General features: G+C 43.8%; 1 protein-coding gene across 2 annotated transcripts in view; it reads right to left on the reverse strand.

The window, feature by feature from the left end:
* Positions 1–9217: 9217 nt before the first annotated feature.
* The window catches only part of TGFBR2 (transforming growth factor beta receptor 2), a 61457-nt gene continuing 54064 nt past the window's right edge, over positions 9218–16610 (reverse strand). For both annotated transcript variants that reach the window (XM_066194089.1, XM_066194080.1), the window contains 2 exons: positions 15170–15297; positions 9218–11631 (listed from right to left, as the gene is read on the reverse strand). In XM_066194089.1, the coding sequence (XP_066050186.1) occupies positions 11452–11631; positions 15170–15297 (308 nt within the window). In that variant the 3' untranslated portion in view covers positions 9218–11451. The remainder of the gene's footprint in view (positions 11632–15169; positions 15298–16610) is intronic.

Raw genomic sequence — 16610 nt, forward strand, 5'->3', positions numbered from 1 at the left:
GCTACCGCTGCTGTTTATCCATCACAGTGTGATGTTCACCTTCTTTTGTAAAAGCAGGACATGATTGATTCTTGCCAGGTTTGTGATCCCCTCTGGGCATTAAAGCTTCTTTGGCCAACTGCTCTAAGTGGCTTTTTCCCATTAGATACCTGTACATTTAATTAGTCCTTTGTAAGTATTTCCTCTAAAGAGAATCATGTTTTTTCAAAATATTGATTTAATCTGCCAAGAACAATTTGAATTGTTCAGTCTGTCCTGCAGCACACTTGCAGCATGATGCAGTTTGCAGATTTAATAAGCAGATATTTTTGTCCGTCACCTATGCTAGTGCTCAAAACACTGAATAGGAACTAGAGTCACAGTGGAACCATATTCAAATGCTGCCTAAATCCATGTTGGCCCCTATTCTTCTCTCACGGATTTCCAGTTGTCTTCAAATAGTTTGATTCTTCCCACCCCTTGTAATTATCTGAGATACAAGGGACTGAATGGGTTCCCCAGCTCCTCTTGCACACTTTCAAATGACAAGTGCCAGCTCTGCCCCTTGGACAACCTGGGAGCAAGATGTGCAGCTGCAGAAATCCTCTCGGGGGCATGTTGCAGCTCGGAGAGTTTGGTCCTGAAGTGGTTGAACCCCAGGTTGGATGTGGATGGAGCTGAGGCTGGCAGGTGCAGGAAGGCATATCCAGCCCATGTGCCTGGCGGCTGACTTCATGTGAACGCAAGGACATAGGAAGGGGAAGATGAGGGAGCACTGGAGTCTTGCCTGGTACAGAGTCATGATGTGGCTGGGATGTGCATCTGTATTTGGAGCCAGACATGTACTCTCATTTTATGCAGGAAAGTCAGAGTAGTCAAAGAGAAGCATGGCTATGTATGAGATTGTGAGGATGAATTTCACCCAGATCAGTCAGGCTGAAACAATGCAACACACTAAGCATTCTTCACCCTCTCATTATCCTGAGCTATTTCGAAAATTAAACTTTTATTGTCTGATTGTAGCTAGAGAGAAGAATAATATAGCCAAACAAGTACAAACCACTTTGACTTTTCTAGATACTTTTCTCTTTTTCAGTTTTTCCTGGTGGGTTTTATTTTCTGTGTGTTTTTTGATTTTCTTTTTAAATGTTTTTCTTCATAAAGCATACCCTCAGCATTTAGTTTGCTATGTTTCTTTAGAACTGGAGGACAAAGATGTTGCTCTGGACTCAGAGTGTTGAACCTGATGAGACAATCATGTAGGAGATATTACATTAAAAAAACCAAAACTACTTCCCCTTCCCAATTAAGAGCTCTTCCCCCATAATTACTGTCTTAATGAAAGCACAACATGCAGATCACAATACCTATGATTTCATTTTAATTACTACTGGAATACAATTAAAGCAGTCATTTAAAAATGCAATTCTGCACTCCATGGAATGGGACCCATGCTGGAGCAGTTCGTGAAGAACTGCAGTGCATGGGAAGGACTCAGGCTGGAGCAGTGGCAGGAGCAACCTGTGGTGAACTGACTGTAACCTCCATTCCCTGTCTCCCTGCGCTGCTGCGGGGGAAGAGGTAAAGTCTGTGAAGGAGGGAGGAGTAGGCAGAAGATGTCTTAAGATTTGGTTTACTTCTCATTATGCTGCTGTGATTTTTATAAGTAATTAATTAAGTTAATTCTCCCAATTCATGTCTCTTTTGCATGTTATGATAATTGATTAATGGTCTCTTCTGGTCTTTAGCTCATCTCATGAACCTTTCACTGTATTTTCTCTCCCCTGTTCAGCTGACAAGGGGAGTGATAGAGCAGTTCTGGTGGGTCCTGGCATCTGGCCAGCATCAACCCACCACAGGACAGTTTAATACAGAAAGCAAAAGACACACACACAAGCAAAGCAAAACAAGGAATTAATTCACTGCTTCCCTTGGGCAGGCAGCTGTTCAGCCACCCCCAGGAGAGCAGGGCCCCAATCACATGTAATAGTGACTTAAAAAGACAAACTCCATCACTCCAAATGTCCCCTGCTTCCTCCTTCTTCCCTTATTTTATAAACTGAGCATGATGTCATAAAGTCTGGAATATGCCTTAGGTCATTCTGGGTCACCTGTCCCAGCTGTGTCTCCTCTCAGCCTCCCATGCACTCCCAAATTCCTTGCTTGTGTGGCAGTGTGGACAGCAGAAAAGGCCTTGGCTCTGTGCAAGCCCTGCTCAGAATAACAAAAACATCTCCGTATTATCAACCCCGTGATCAGCACAAATCCAAAACACAGCCCCACACAAGCCACTGTAAAGAAAATTACCTCAGCCAAACCCAGCACACATCCTCAAGTTAATAATTTTATGATTGACAAGATATGTGGCTCAAGCAAGAAGTGTGTTGCTATGATGGTAAAGAGAAGGCATTCACTCCATAGCATTCATACATTCCTATTGCTAATGTGTTGGCTGTGCATACAAAAAAGGAGATGAAAAAGATGAACATCAGCATTTGACCTTTCTGACCCTATATCCAAAGCTTATTTCATGCATTTGTCCAGGAAAAAAAAAAAAAAACAAAAAAACCCTCCATCTCTTTCAGAAGCTAATATGATTGATTTTGCACTTCAGGACAAGCAGTGCAAAAATAGAGAGCTCCAGCCTAGCCACCCCACATGGAAATCAGGCCTCAGCAAACACTGACAAAATGCACTTTGGAAAATTAAAAGGCAAAAACTTTTTTGCAAAAATCCACTGTATTTCTTGCTTGTATTTTTGAACTAAATACTTTGTATTATTGGTGTTAATGTGAAGGCCCCTAAAGGATAGAACAACCAGTCTTTAAGCTATTCTGTGAGCACTCTCCATGTGTTGGTGGGCAAAGCATGGTGACAGTGCTGAAAACCTGCCTGCCATCCGTAGACATGAGAAGTCAAATTGCTGAAGTCAAATTTATTGACCTGAGCAGTGTTGCTGAAGCGAAGGGCTGGTCCCAAAGCAAGCCCATGAAAGCACACGGAGCAGGCTTCTCCTCTCCAGGCTTCACCTGTTGGACCCTTTGCTGCCCCTGCACAGGCTGCCCCCAGCTCCTTGCACAGCCCTGCTCCAGCCTGGGCACAGGAGCCACGTTTGACCCAAGTTGCTGTTGTGGTGGGGAGACTGCTGCATCGCCTGCTTGCTCTCAGGACATTTTGAGACCATTTCACGTTGAAAAGCAAACCTTATTCTGCCAAAAGGTTTTCATCTAGACCTAATAAAAGCAAATTAGACTCTTCCCCAGATCAGGAATTAATTTTGTCTGGTTGTGTGTCATGGCTAGAGTAAACAGTTTATATTTGGGCAAAAGCTGTGTTTAAGTATGGCTGGATCCTGTTTGGTTTACTGTGATTAACCTAAACAATCGAGAAATGTTGAAACAAGTTAATTTAAATTCTTTCTTCCATTTCCTACTGCTTTCCTAAGGTTAGGTTCTTAAAGCAACTATTCCAGAAATTATTTCAACACAAGAAAATTATTATTAACATTCTTACATTAAAATGGGGTTCCTCCCTTCCCCCCCTCCCCCATTTAATAACACTTCCATGTCCTTTCCAGATGTACACGAGCTAAACAACCTGCTTCAGAGGTGGTTTAGCTTGTGTAATTCCACTATGGCATTCTAAGCATTACAAGAAATACTTGAAATCACAGACTGGCAGAATAAGCTGAATTGGGAGGGACCCATCAGGATCACCGAGTCCAGCTCCTGGCTCAGCACAGAACAGCCCCAAGAATCACACCATGTGCCTGAGAGCATTGTCCAAACACTTCTTGAACTCCGTCAGGCTTGGTGCTGTGGCCACTTCCTCTGGGGAGCCTGTTCCAGACCGCATTCACCCTCTGGGTGAGGAACCTTTTCCTGATATCCAATTCCCTGCAAGTTCCTTCTGCAGACTCTTCCTCAGTGTTGGGGCTGAAGTGTCAGTGATGTCACGTCACAGCAACATTGCTCCTGCTGCTCACATGGGGATTAGATGAGCAAAAGGGGTAGTAACCTAAGTACATTGGTGAGTCTGCGTAGAATTATACAGGACTTACCAACTGGAAAATTAGAAGTCTTTGTATGAGATTTATGTCCTGTCTAAACTTTTTAGCTAATTGAAGGTATGGCCTATTTTCTTCTGCCTCCAGAAGCACCAGATGGCTTATGGAAAGCAAGTATTTTTGTTGAAGAGAATCAGTAGCTTGACTTTAATTTGATGAAAGGAGGAAACTTCATCTTTCCAGAAATGTCTGGATTCAAGTATCAGCAGTTATTATTTTTAACTTGCTTAGTGCCTGTCATTGATGGGCTGCTCCTGAGTATGCTGTCTGCTAACCCATGTGCTGCAAATTGTAATTCTGCTTGGTGGCAGCACCATATAGCTGCTTTGAGCAGATGGGCTTTGTGTTTTCTTTCCCTGGATCCTTTCCCTGACAGCCTTTATTTCAGTTTTGTTGGATCAAAGATGAAACACTGTTTTTGTCATTCTAGGCATATAAAAAGCTTTGCTCTTTCAAACAAATAGTATTTTATTTTAAATGATTCTCAAAAAGTCACTGTGAGAATGCTCTGAAAGACCCCAGAGTAGGCCTTGTGTTGCCATCTCAATCTCTGAAGCAACAACCCTCGGCACTTCTGGGTCTGGGGATGAATTTCTTATTTGTTGCCGAACAATGTATTCCCAATTTAATATGGATATCTTTTTTACTGAGCAGTCATAGCATAGACTGCCTTGATCAGTGAGTTCAGAGATCCTCTCAGCACTCACACACATGTATAAGGAAGTCAGATAACGCCCAGCCTTAAGAGCTGAACATTTGCAGCCACAGACAGGCAGATGTTTATCTGAGGAGAGGTTTATACTGGCTTCTGTTTGAGGACTAGAAAGACAGTTTTCACCTTCAAGCAAAATCAGGAATTAGATGCAATCAATAGCTTCTGTAAAAATTTTTTAACCTGAAATGGTCTCCTGAAAGGTTGAGTCGTGAGGACCTTGGCATTTTTTTCAACAGAAGGGAACCTATTTCTGGAGCTCTTTGTTCAGCACAGGCTTTATTGAAGTGGGGGCAGGGCAGGGAAGCTCCATTTCTGTAGCTCAGCATACTGCTCTGATAATAGGTCCTGCATCTCAAGCTGGTTTAGTTCATCCAAAATAAAGCACTTGCCTATGGCCCACACACTGCCAGCTGGTGGCTGAAGCACTCTGTAAAAACTGGGACATTTCAGAGAGCCTTATGTTACACTGGCAGGCAGCTGAGCTGTACAATACAGAAACCCCTGCTCCAGCAGGGCTGGAAATGTGGTACGACTGTTTTCATTCCTGGCTCAGCACCTGGGATTCATGGGGAGGGAGGGTGAGAGTAGAGGGTGAGGTTGGGGGTGCCTAATGCAAGCTGTTCATGTGTATTACAAATTGATGGAAGCTTCACCCCAGGGGTACCAGGAGTGGATTATGTGGTTGCTCTCTCCTTCAGAAAGAGAAGAAAACAACTGTAGCCCAGGGAACCTCATACAACCACTCATGGGAGCAGTAAGACAGCAAACCTGGCTGGAAACCTGATCACAATGTCCCTGCAAGCCCAAGAGAAACACATCTGATGTGTGGTTCTCTTGGGCTTTGCTTCTTCTGCATCACTTCTGCCCTAAATGAGCCAAGGGGCAGTGTGTTAAACAGGTGTATGCAATGGGTTTGCTTGCTCAGGTCTTGTTTCTAGAGGACAGACCCTGGGAGTCAGGGCAGCCCTTGCTGAGGTAAAGAAGAGGCCAGGGGGGTAGAGGGGTGCAGGAGGAAGGGCACAGCTCCAGACTGATCAGAAAAATTGATGAGGCGCCTTTCAGGAGGTCGTGGAATATCTGGTGCAGGTCTTGCTCTGAGACAGAGGGCAGTTTTTGTGAGAGAAAGAGCAGCACCCTGATCCAAAACCAAAGGCAGAGGGAGGTCACTGTGCAGCCCCTGTTGGGCATCTGAAGGTGCTGGGGAAGAGGAGTGGTTGGGAGGGGCTGCTGGCAGCCTGGGCTGGAAGCCATGGATGAGTGAGCAAAGAGCAAGGTGAATTGCTTTTTGTTTCTTTTTCCACAGAAGATCCTTGCTGCAGCACAGAAGAAAGAGAAGTGTTTTCAGCTGTGAGTGCTCCCTCCTGTGACACAGGAAAGGGTCAGCCTGGGAAGAAATGCCAGGGATCTTTGCACTCCCTGGTTTCACATGGCAACGTCTTTGCGTGAGAGACATTTCAGCAGTGAGGGTTTAATCATGCCAAACTTGATCAGGGGACAGTCTAATCTTTTTAAGAGTTTAGCTAACTAAATGAAACTGTCTGAAGAGATTGTTTTATCACCATTATAGCTGAGCAAATAATTCACAATAGCTAATTTATGAGCTGCCTTTTGCCTTTGCCTCTTCATGAAGTGATTAGATGGTGCTCAGAGCATTCATTAGTCAAGAATTTTAAACCTATTTCCTGGGCTTGGTCCTCTCAGGAGCCTCACAATTTGACTGTATTGCAACAAACCACTGACTGTCTCCAGATTTCTGCCCATGAGCAATGCCATTCAGCATCCAGAGGTCAAAAATAGGTGAGAGCAGCCAGTAGGTCAAGGTGTGGAGAGGAAATGGGGTCCAGACAACCAGGCTGGGGCACCGTGGGCTCAGGCAAACTGAGCTTTGTGGGTGTGCTGGGAAATGTAACCCAGTAGGACACAGGTGCCTGAAAGAATAAAAATAACCAGGCACCAAAATCCTGCAACGAGGTGCATCACTTACACTGACCCAGGCTGAGACTCGAATTTTTGCCATCCCCTCCAGCAAGAGCCTTCACAACGCGCACATGGTGTGCACCGACTTGCAGGAATGTTTGCCAAGTAATAAGCAGCATAAAGGCAGCCAAACTGCATTCAGGAACAGGCAGACAGTCTGGAACAGAATTCACTCCATCTTCTTTGTAGCCAGAGGGAAAAATTGCCACAGGCAGCATTTTATTAAAAACATAATGCCAAAAAAAAAAAAAAAAAAAAAAAAGGCAAAGAAAAAAAAAAAAGCAGGAGAGAGAGAAAGAGCAAAGGACCGGGGAAATAAATTAATCAATGTTCCTCTGGAAGCAAAGGAAGCCCTTGGGCCCCCGTACAGCTGGCTTGACAAGAGGACAATATTGCAGGTGCTCTACATGTGGCCCGGTTTGTTTCCAGGTGCATTCAGAATAATGATGTCTTAATGCTTTTCTATTTCTTTTTTTTCTCCTCAGAAGCTGGGGGTCATGATTTTTCCCTCTTTTATCATTCCTGTCTATTCCAGTAGCAATTTGGAATATCCTAGAAGGGGGTGAAATCCCCACTGTGCTGAAAATTATGTGAACTGGTGACACAGAGGCAGGCTGCACTGGGAAACTTCCTTATGCATCCTTCCTGGATGCTCCAGAGACCACCTGAACCTTACAGAGCACTCCAAGGTTCAGTGGTAAACCCAAGGACTGCTTTCTGCACTGCACAGCTGGAGCCTCCTTGCTGTGCACCCTGGTGACAAAATGCTGACCAACACACTAATTAAGAACTGCTCACAGTAGGATGTAGAATACAATATTTAGGATAAGGAAGGTGGGCAAAAGCCTTAACTGGAAAAAAAAAAATAGAAGTACATAGAGTACTTTATTTCAAGGATGTAATATAATTCAAGACTAAAAGACCTGTGGAATTTGCCTGCTACATTTTTAAAAGGCATTCGCAACACTTGCTTGCTGTGTTATGCCAAAAGGATTCAGACTTTGAGCCAGCATAAACAGGATGTCGGGGCTTGAAGATCTTTGCCAATACGTGGCCAGTGGTGGGGAGTGCTGAGGGGTGGCCACTGCCACCAGTGCACTGGCACACGCTAGGGCCAGCCACAGGGATGCTTGGCTTGCCAAGGCTCAGCAGGGCTCCGCTGGGAACCACAGAGGTGTGGGCAGTGAGCCTTTGCATGCCTGTCGGGAAGCTGAGAGCTGTTCTCGTACTTGGCAGAGGGTGGCTGGCTTGAAGGAAGAGCTGCTCACCTGTGGCTGTCTGCTTGAGGGGCACCTAGGCAAGGCCTCCTTCACAAAGCCCTCATTTTGCTAATTTCAGATTAGATGTGGCCACTGTCACTTGCACACCTGACACTGTCTCTGTGTGTTGCTCTGTTCAGAGCACTGGGTGCCCAGAGAGACTGCAAAATCACTGACGTGCAGTGAAATCATTGACATGCTCAAAATACCACAAGACCTTAACCAGCCTGATTTAAGGTGCCTGCTTTGAACATGACCCTGGACCAGATGACAAACAAGCACGGAACAGACTGGGATGCCCCTGCCAGCCTCAGTTACTCTGTGATTTTGCTTGACTCGTGAACAAAGGCATGTGGGTGCCTCTTTGAGGGATCCACGCCTGGAGGTTCAAAAGGAGATATTCATTGCAGCCAAGTATGAGGGACAGTGGAGGTTTTGGTATGAAAACACAGTCCATGAAAAAAATGGTGATGTCTGGAGAATCTCAGATGACAATATCAGGTGCTGGTGGACTGCACCCTGTGCTAAGGCTTAGATTCAACCCAAGTAACATTTAAGGCAATTTGAAGAGGGCAGAGGGAGGCATCTTGCTCTTGGTTTACGTGGTGCCTGTGTTCTGCATGTCTTCCACGGGATAGGTGTCAGCTTAAAAAGGTGAAAGCTCTTTCTGGAGAGCAGCAGCTGTAAGGCACAAGCACATTAATCACGCACTTCTCAGTGACACAGATTTAGTGGGCTGTCTTCTGGCTCACCTGGATATCAGCACCAAAATGACTGAGGTCTAACTATGGCCTTAACATAGAACCATAGAATCCATTAAGTTGGAAAGACCTTTAGATCACGGAGTCCAACTGCTAACCCAAAACTGCCAAGTCCATGACTAAACCATGTCTGTAAGAGTCACATCCCCATTGAGCAATCCAGAAGTAGGAAAGCACCAGCTGCAAGCCCTTTCTCCCTCCCTTCCTTTGAGACTAGTGAAGGTGTAGCAGTGCAGGGGCTAAGGGACCAGCAAGTTTGGCCATCTGCTAGGGCTGTTCTTTGAAGGGCAGGGTGGAGACTATGGGAAGTAGTCATTAGCAAAGCAGAACACATGCACACTGGACACACTGAGAGTGACATTCAGGCCCCCGGTGGGAAGGAATGGACTTGAATCATTTTAGGATAGAGTTCATTTTTAGGAAGAGCCCTCTCCCTATCCTGGATGCTCCAGAGAGGAACTTGAGTTGGTGTTATTTTATTTGCTCCAATAAACATTTGATTTATACAAAACAAGATGAAAACCCCCTCAAAACAGTTTACAAAGCAAGTTAAGTGTTTGAAACTTTTGATATACAAGAGTATATATTGCTCACATTCCTATTTCATACATGATGTACAGGTGAAATATTCCTTAAAAGAATAAAAATTTTCCTTTACATGTAGTGTTAGAAAACCCCATAAGAATGTCAGTACTGTCAGGAACTACTGGTGGCCATTCTTTGACCTTCTGTGTGGATGAAGCAAGAGAAATGGGCTTAGACTTTCTACCTGCCTGCATGCATTCCCAACCCACATCTCCTACCTCTGCCTATGGTCCTGTGAATTTAGAACATTCCATCCCGACAAAAAAATGCCATAGTATCCTCTAAGTTCCACTGTAGGTGTGGAGGTTTTGCCCCGCTCTGTTTTAACATTTATGAGCAGTTTGGTTAAAATGCAAAAAAAAAAAAAAAAAAAAAAAAAAAAGGCGGTTACAAAACCATTTCAAATAAAGTATTTGCCATCATAAATCTTAACTCCTATTTGAATAAGCATGATTCCTATTGACTTGCATGGCAACATTTTTGAGAGGAATATTGATGTTTATCTGTCAAAGGTGTTTAATAAATCACACCAGAGACATTTGTCCAGGATTGGTTTGTGCTGGTTGAATTTCTAACTTGCAAGGCTTGCTGACCTGCCATGAGGAAGAGAATAGTGGATAAATCACTGTAAAACATCTAAAGACAATATTTTTAGCACTTATTAAACACAGTGCTGTCATGTATATAGGCCCAATGTGATGTCAACTGTCTAAGCTTCTTGGGGAACTGAAAGAATGTAAGCAATGTCTGAAAGATCCTGTTGAAAAACTCTTTCTTTGTTTTTGTTTTGTGTTTGTTTTGGTTTTTTTTTTTGGGTTTGTTTTTTTTTTTTTTTCTGTGAATTGCTGACTTGCTGAGGCAGCCCAAAATGCAAGCAATGCTGAGGGCAGGATATGCCATTAACCTATTGCTATGGAGCTTTCCCTCACCTCCAAAGCCTTTTTGCCAAAAAAAAAAAGGCACCAGCTGTTGCTTTTTACTTTAGAATGCATGGAACAGAGTCAGGCTGTGGTTCGTCTAGCAGTTAGACACATTGCACAGGGAAAAAAAATTGTTCTTACAGCAACACAATCAAGGTAAAAGACAGGGAAAAAAATAGTACTGCCCACACTCAGAATGCACAGCAAATATAAAACATCTGCTTGGATTGCTGCTGGCCCTGTCCTGTTCTGCATGGTTTGGGGATGGGGATGGGAGGAGGGGAAAACTCATCCTGCTGATATTTTGCAACCTGTTTGCAAGCAGCACAGATTCAAAGCAATGAACATACAACATTGATGAACTCGATAACAAAACATACATATGGGAAGGACCAAACCTCCTCACATGCCTGTTCTGGAACACTTTGAGGACTCTGGGGTTAAGATGAGAGGGAAAAGGCATTCCTGAATCTTCCACAATGTGCTGTTGACAGAACCACGCAGGTACAACTGCAAAGTCAGCTTGGCGTGTCTGCTGTGAGACTGCTTCTGTGAACAGCAGGACCACATCCAGGTCACAGCACATCCTTTGAAAGTCATCTTCTTATTGCATATTATTCCTATTTTTTGGCTGAACGCTTAGTGCACAATTGGTGTGGTTCTATACCAGTCTCCCCAGGCTCCTTCCCTAAGGGGTGGGATTTCTAATGCACTGGTAATTTCCTGGAAGCACTTTTTTTTAATAACTTTTCTTTTCCCAGGACATGGCTGTTTATAGATATATAGATAGATATATATATATATACATACACACACACACATTTTATAGATATATATGTATATATATATATATATATATATAAAAATAGCAATTTCATAGTTATATACAGGCATTAATAAAGTGCATAATGTTATTGGCTATTTTCAAATCCTTTTCCTGAGGAAGTGCTACCATACATAGCTCCTCCTACGACATGACGCTGGCCGCCAGTGCTAGGGTATGACTGCTACTCCCCCAGCTTTTAATTCCCAGAATACATCTCCTTGTCCAGAACTGGAGCCTAAAGGGAGTAGCGACAGCCTCAGTCCTTTGAGAAGCAAGTCAAGGCACTGATCAAGACTTCTTCCTTGGCCAAGGTGAACACATCTAGGAGTGACTTCCCTCCGTTCCGGAGCTCCCAGGCAAGCGCTACTTCGCGGTGGTGACGGAGCCGTCTTCGGGAATCTTCTCCTCGGAGCAGCTCCTTCCCGACAGCCTGTCGTGGTGCTTGAGCTCGCTGAAGCGCTCGGCCACGCACTGCGCCGTCAGCCGCGCCTCGGGGTCGTGGTCCCAGCACTCGATGAGGGTCTCACACACCATCTGGATGCCCTGCAGGGGACACAGACACAGCAGCCGTGAGGGGGACAGCCCGCAACAACGCCTCTCTCTGAGAGCTGCTCCAGTGCCCACAGAAGTTTGGGGGTTATTACACGTGTGTGCTGGGGGTTCTTTATGGGATCTGCTGCTCCTGTCATGGGGGGCATTGTTTTCTTTTTGTTTTTTAAAAGAAAACCTACTGCAATAGTTTCAGCCCTTTAGTTGGTACTGTCATTTTTAGGCATCTGGTCTGATATGTTATAACAAGAAAAGCGATGCTTCGAACTAGTGCTATAGAAGGGTTTTTTGAAACCCTTTATAGAAGGTCAAGCAGAGTTTTTTGTTTAATAAATATGATCAAAATTCTTGGATAACATGATCTCCTGCTCAACCCATGCCTTTGCGTGCCTGAATTCTGCTTGGGTTTTTCAAACAAAATTCTGATCGCCAGCAATATTGGGCTGTACATCAGCTCTTCATTAATTTCTCATAGACTACCTGAATCTACGTGTAAATATGGGCCACAGTCCCACAAACACTTAAACACATCACTCACAGCTGTAACTGTTCAACCTTCATTTCAATTCCAATGCAAATGTTTACAGGAGCAAAAAACCAGTTGCATCTCTGTAATGAATTTTATAAACATGAGGTATTTGCCAGGAAACTGTGTTTTGCTTTATGACACTAAAAGCCCATTAAGTAGGATTTATATAAAACTTATTTAAAAAAATAACATTTCACAACACTGCATTAATTGTATAATTTACCTAATTGGTGATGTTGACTGATGTCAATGCTAACAGCAGAATGTTAATATCTGTATACAAATAACATTAGTTTTCTGCTGGCATTGAAATTACAAGCAGTAAATTAAATTAAATATTAAACATTAACTTGAAATCAATAGTACAACGAATCTCATTAAGGGGGGGTGTGGGGGTAATTGTGATATGTAAATCCATTCCAGAATTTTATCATGATGAGTAATGAGTTCATTACAAAAACACGACTGCAGAGGAAGGAAATGAATATGGAAGAGCCACTACAGTAAGAGCAACTTCTATGGAGTTCAAAGCAGATCCTCAGCTGCTGCAAACCGTCACAGCCCTGTGGAAACTGATGCACCACTGCATCTTAGCACAATGTGAAACACTGAAGGGATTCAGGCAACGGGAATTAAATCCACCTTCCTTAAATGTCCTCTGAGCATGTATTCAGGCATCCGTTTCCTTCCTTAGACTCTTAGCTGAACTCTGTTGGAGCCAGCTGTGCCCATTCTGGTGACCCAAGCGCAAGTGCAGGGAGGGCCCTCCCAGTTGGTGGGGTGCTCTGTGCTGGGGGCAGATTGAGGTGTGGGTTTTATATAGGGAAGAAATCTCTGATGTCAAATGCAGGACACCTAGGTCCAAATCCACAACCATTTAACTTGCTTTATAAACCCAGAGGTGATGAAATCCACAGTGTATCCTACAGCTCTACCTCAGTACCTCAAGCTGCAACTCTCCACACACTCAGACTCGCTGCCAAGGGTTTTTAGTGCTGGTAGTTAGTAGCAGATATCCAGGTGTCCCCCAAAATTCAACTTTCTTCCCTTGTTAAAAGTCCCTCCTCAATAACTCTACTCTTCACAGCTGAGTACATAAGGAGTAAGTCTCTGCAGTCCAGGAAGGGGCTGCACTCTGCCATAGTCATCAGGTGGCAAGTGTTCTTTGTTGGAAAGATGATTGATTTTAGCCACTCACTTGATCTTTTTTAAGTGGCTGTCAGACTGATTTTATGTTCCCAAATGGAATTAAAAAGGGAGTACTACATTGCTCCTGATGGAAATAGTAGATGATATTCTTGGTTGCCTGGGCTTTTGTAAATGTTTGTGATACTTTCCTTTTGTCGCTGAAGACCACTCAGCATATTTCATTGAGGAGTGGAATGATCAAGCCTCATTTCTCTGATATGATTCACATTTTGTCTTTACTGATAAAACTACTGAGAGCAAAGGTGAAGAAATGCATGTGTTTGGCTTGTTTCCATTCAGTTTCATCTACTGAAAAATCTACCATGCCTAGGAAGTGCAACCCTGGTGCTCATGAATGGAAGAAGCTGACAAAGTGCTTTGTGATATGCAAGGGAAACAGACTGTTAATACACAACTTGAATAAAACCAGAATGGCTTGCTGAAGACTAATTTCATATTTCCTTAAATCTGTCAACAGCTGGGATACAACTGTGACTGGTTTCCACGGTAAAGTACTGAGATTTGCTTTCTCTGCTGAAGGTCCTCTGTAGTAGGATGGTCTCCCTGGAAATGGGGTAAAACAAATCAAACAGTGCCCTGTTTGCAAAGCTACCAGTGGTGAATGGAGAAGGGAGTCATGCTGCTTTTGGTGTTGAATAATGCTGAAACCAGCCTGACTCAAAGTTCAACATCTTGATAATGAGGTGAAGATGTGGTAGACCTGGTAAACTGCCCAACAAAGGAACAAACAAGTGGTACTACTAATAACTTATCTAAAGCTGCTGAGCTGACTAAGCTGGCCTGGAGACATCTGACTGACAGCCAAGCACTTTATATACTATATATAGTATATAAATAACTTTTTAACAACAGCGTCTTCTAACATAACCCTTCTTGAAGTGAGTGTAGAGATTCCTCCCCTTGAGGAGTCCAATGCCTCAAGGTTACTCCCGTGCCCTCAAGGTTACTCCTTGAGGCTGACTGGAAGATATTTGCCTGTGGTTGTTGGCATGGGTGGCTGACATCAATCTTTAGCTAATAATTGGTTTTGCTACCTTTAGTACGGTTGCTTTAATATGGCTGCCCCAATATTGCTTCATAGTGCACACGATACAAGTAGTTATAGCTCCTATACTGTGTAGTATAACTCTGATTAAGACCTCCTTGTCTAGTCATTACCATAATAAATAATTTATATTTTTATATCTGTTTTACCACCCTTAATCGTGTGGGACAAAGTTGTCTAATGGTTCAACTGCACCTATATAATCCTTAAAGCGTAAACTGTTGACAAAATCTGGGGCTAAGACTGAATCCAGCCACACCTAGACACCTCTCTGAGAAGGAGTTTAGAAAGCAAGGGGATCCTTTCTGTACCTCATGACTCAACAGGAGGACTTCTCTAATAAATTTTGTCTGAAGCTCCCACTCTGCCTGCAACAGAGGCCCATGTATGAAGTTTTCTTTGCCCTTTCAGAGCCTACACACAGTGTGCTTTAAAGGCCTAATTATTCTGTGGCTCTCCAGATGATTTCTGGATCTCAGACTTCCAATGTTTCTGTTTTGATTACTTTTAGATTACACTGGTGTGCAGCAGGAATACTGGGGCATTGAGACAGGCACAGTGCAGAGAACTGTGGTGTCTGAACCATGTCAGCACCACTGTCACTCTGTGATAGTTTCTCCACGTGTGACTGACCTTTCCACGCAAAGACAGGTCCAGCCTGTTGGGCAGGGCACTGAGGTAAGGCTCAGCCTTCAGGCAGCAGCTAAAGGTACAGTGCAGCTCCCACCTCTCCCGTGGGGTGCTCTTACCTGATGGTTAAGCCAGGAGCTGGGGATCTCGGGTCGCCCTCTGTCTCTCAGGACGTTGTCCTTCATGCTTTCCACACAAGGGTGTTCTCGCACTTTGGAGCCGAATGGGGGCTCGTACTCTTTCACTTCTGACAAGAAAAGAAGCAAACACAGGGTATTTAGCTGGGCTGTGCTGGTGCTGAGAGTGAAGGGAGCTGGCTGTTCTCTGAGGAGTAGGAGCTACTGATTAGCTGCTCACTGCCACTGTTCTGCTTGACCAGCTCCAAACAAAGCAAAGCCAGTTGGCATTTTCAAAAATGTTTCAAGTGTGTTTCTCTCACACACTCCCTCCCTCCCCTTTTGTTTCCTAGCCAACAAAACAACTTTCATTTAAACCCTTTAGTACATAATATTACTAACAGTCCAAGAAGCAGAGTAATCTATAATGGTTTGTGAGCCTTTCAATCTCTGCTGAGGTAAAACGCACACGAGCTTTAAGGTGAGTTCTGCATGAGCCAAGCTTTTGAAGAGTTGGTCACCCTTAGCTCTCCTGGAGTCCACACACACCTACCAGCTGAAATATAAACTGAAATATAGGTCATGGTGGATGCAAATGTGCAGATTGCTAGGTTGAAACAGTTGCTTGGAAAGGACAAAGATACAATTAAGGAGAAATGCTGGAAGCCGCCACACTGCCCTTGTTTACTCCTAAGCTGCATTCTTTTGTAGAAAGTAGTAGTCCGCTCTTATTTTAGACGTCCTTCCCAAAATGGATCAGTTTTGGCCTGAGATACAGGGGCACAGCTTTCTGAAGGGGCTGCTGCCACTCTAGTTTTTGTTTGCATGTTGCATATTTTCTTTGCTTTTCTTTGGAGAGAGAAAGGAAGAGGCAGACATATGGGACCGTTGGAGAAAACTCAAGAAATCTCTGAGAGCGGAAATATTATAGTAGATGCTGACACAGTGTAGAAAATGCTGTGGTTTCTTTGGGAACAGATGGAGACTTTACTCACAGGCCTAATGACTTGCTCCTATCAGATAAAGATTTATGAAGTTGGCCTGTTCTGCTGCCTCTTATTTCTTTCTAGGAATTAATTGAGGGCAAGAAAAACTGAAGCGTAATCTACAAAGCAGTGTGGAGAATGCATGTGAATGCCCAGATGACGTGTGAACAGAGACAAACGAGCAGAGAGACAAACCACTGTTCCATGATGTTGCAACCAAGTTCAACTGCAATGTCCAGTTGCTCATTCCTCTAAAGGGGTAAAAAGTGCCGAGTAACGTGAATAAGGATTAAAGATCCATAAGAAATGTGAAGAACCTCTAACCCATGGGTCTGTTTACTTTGGGAGAGAAAGGTAAAGATGGGGTCACATGATATGCTACTGAAAATAACTAATCATCAAGGTAACACAGGTCAGATCCTTTTGTCATGTCTCATGATAAAAACAAGGTAGTATTG

This window comes from Chamaea fasciata, unplaced genomic scaffold (assembly GCF_029207755.1).
Source record: "Chamaea fasciata isolate MVZ Bird 193981 ecotype frontalis unplaced genomic scaffold, bChaFas1.0.hap1 SCAF_1, whole genome shotgun sequence".
Lineage (NCBI taxonomy): Eukaryota > Metazoa > Chordata > Aves > Passeriformes > Sylviidae > Chamaea > Chamaea fasciata.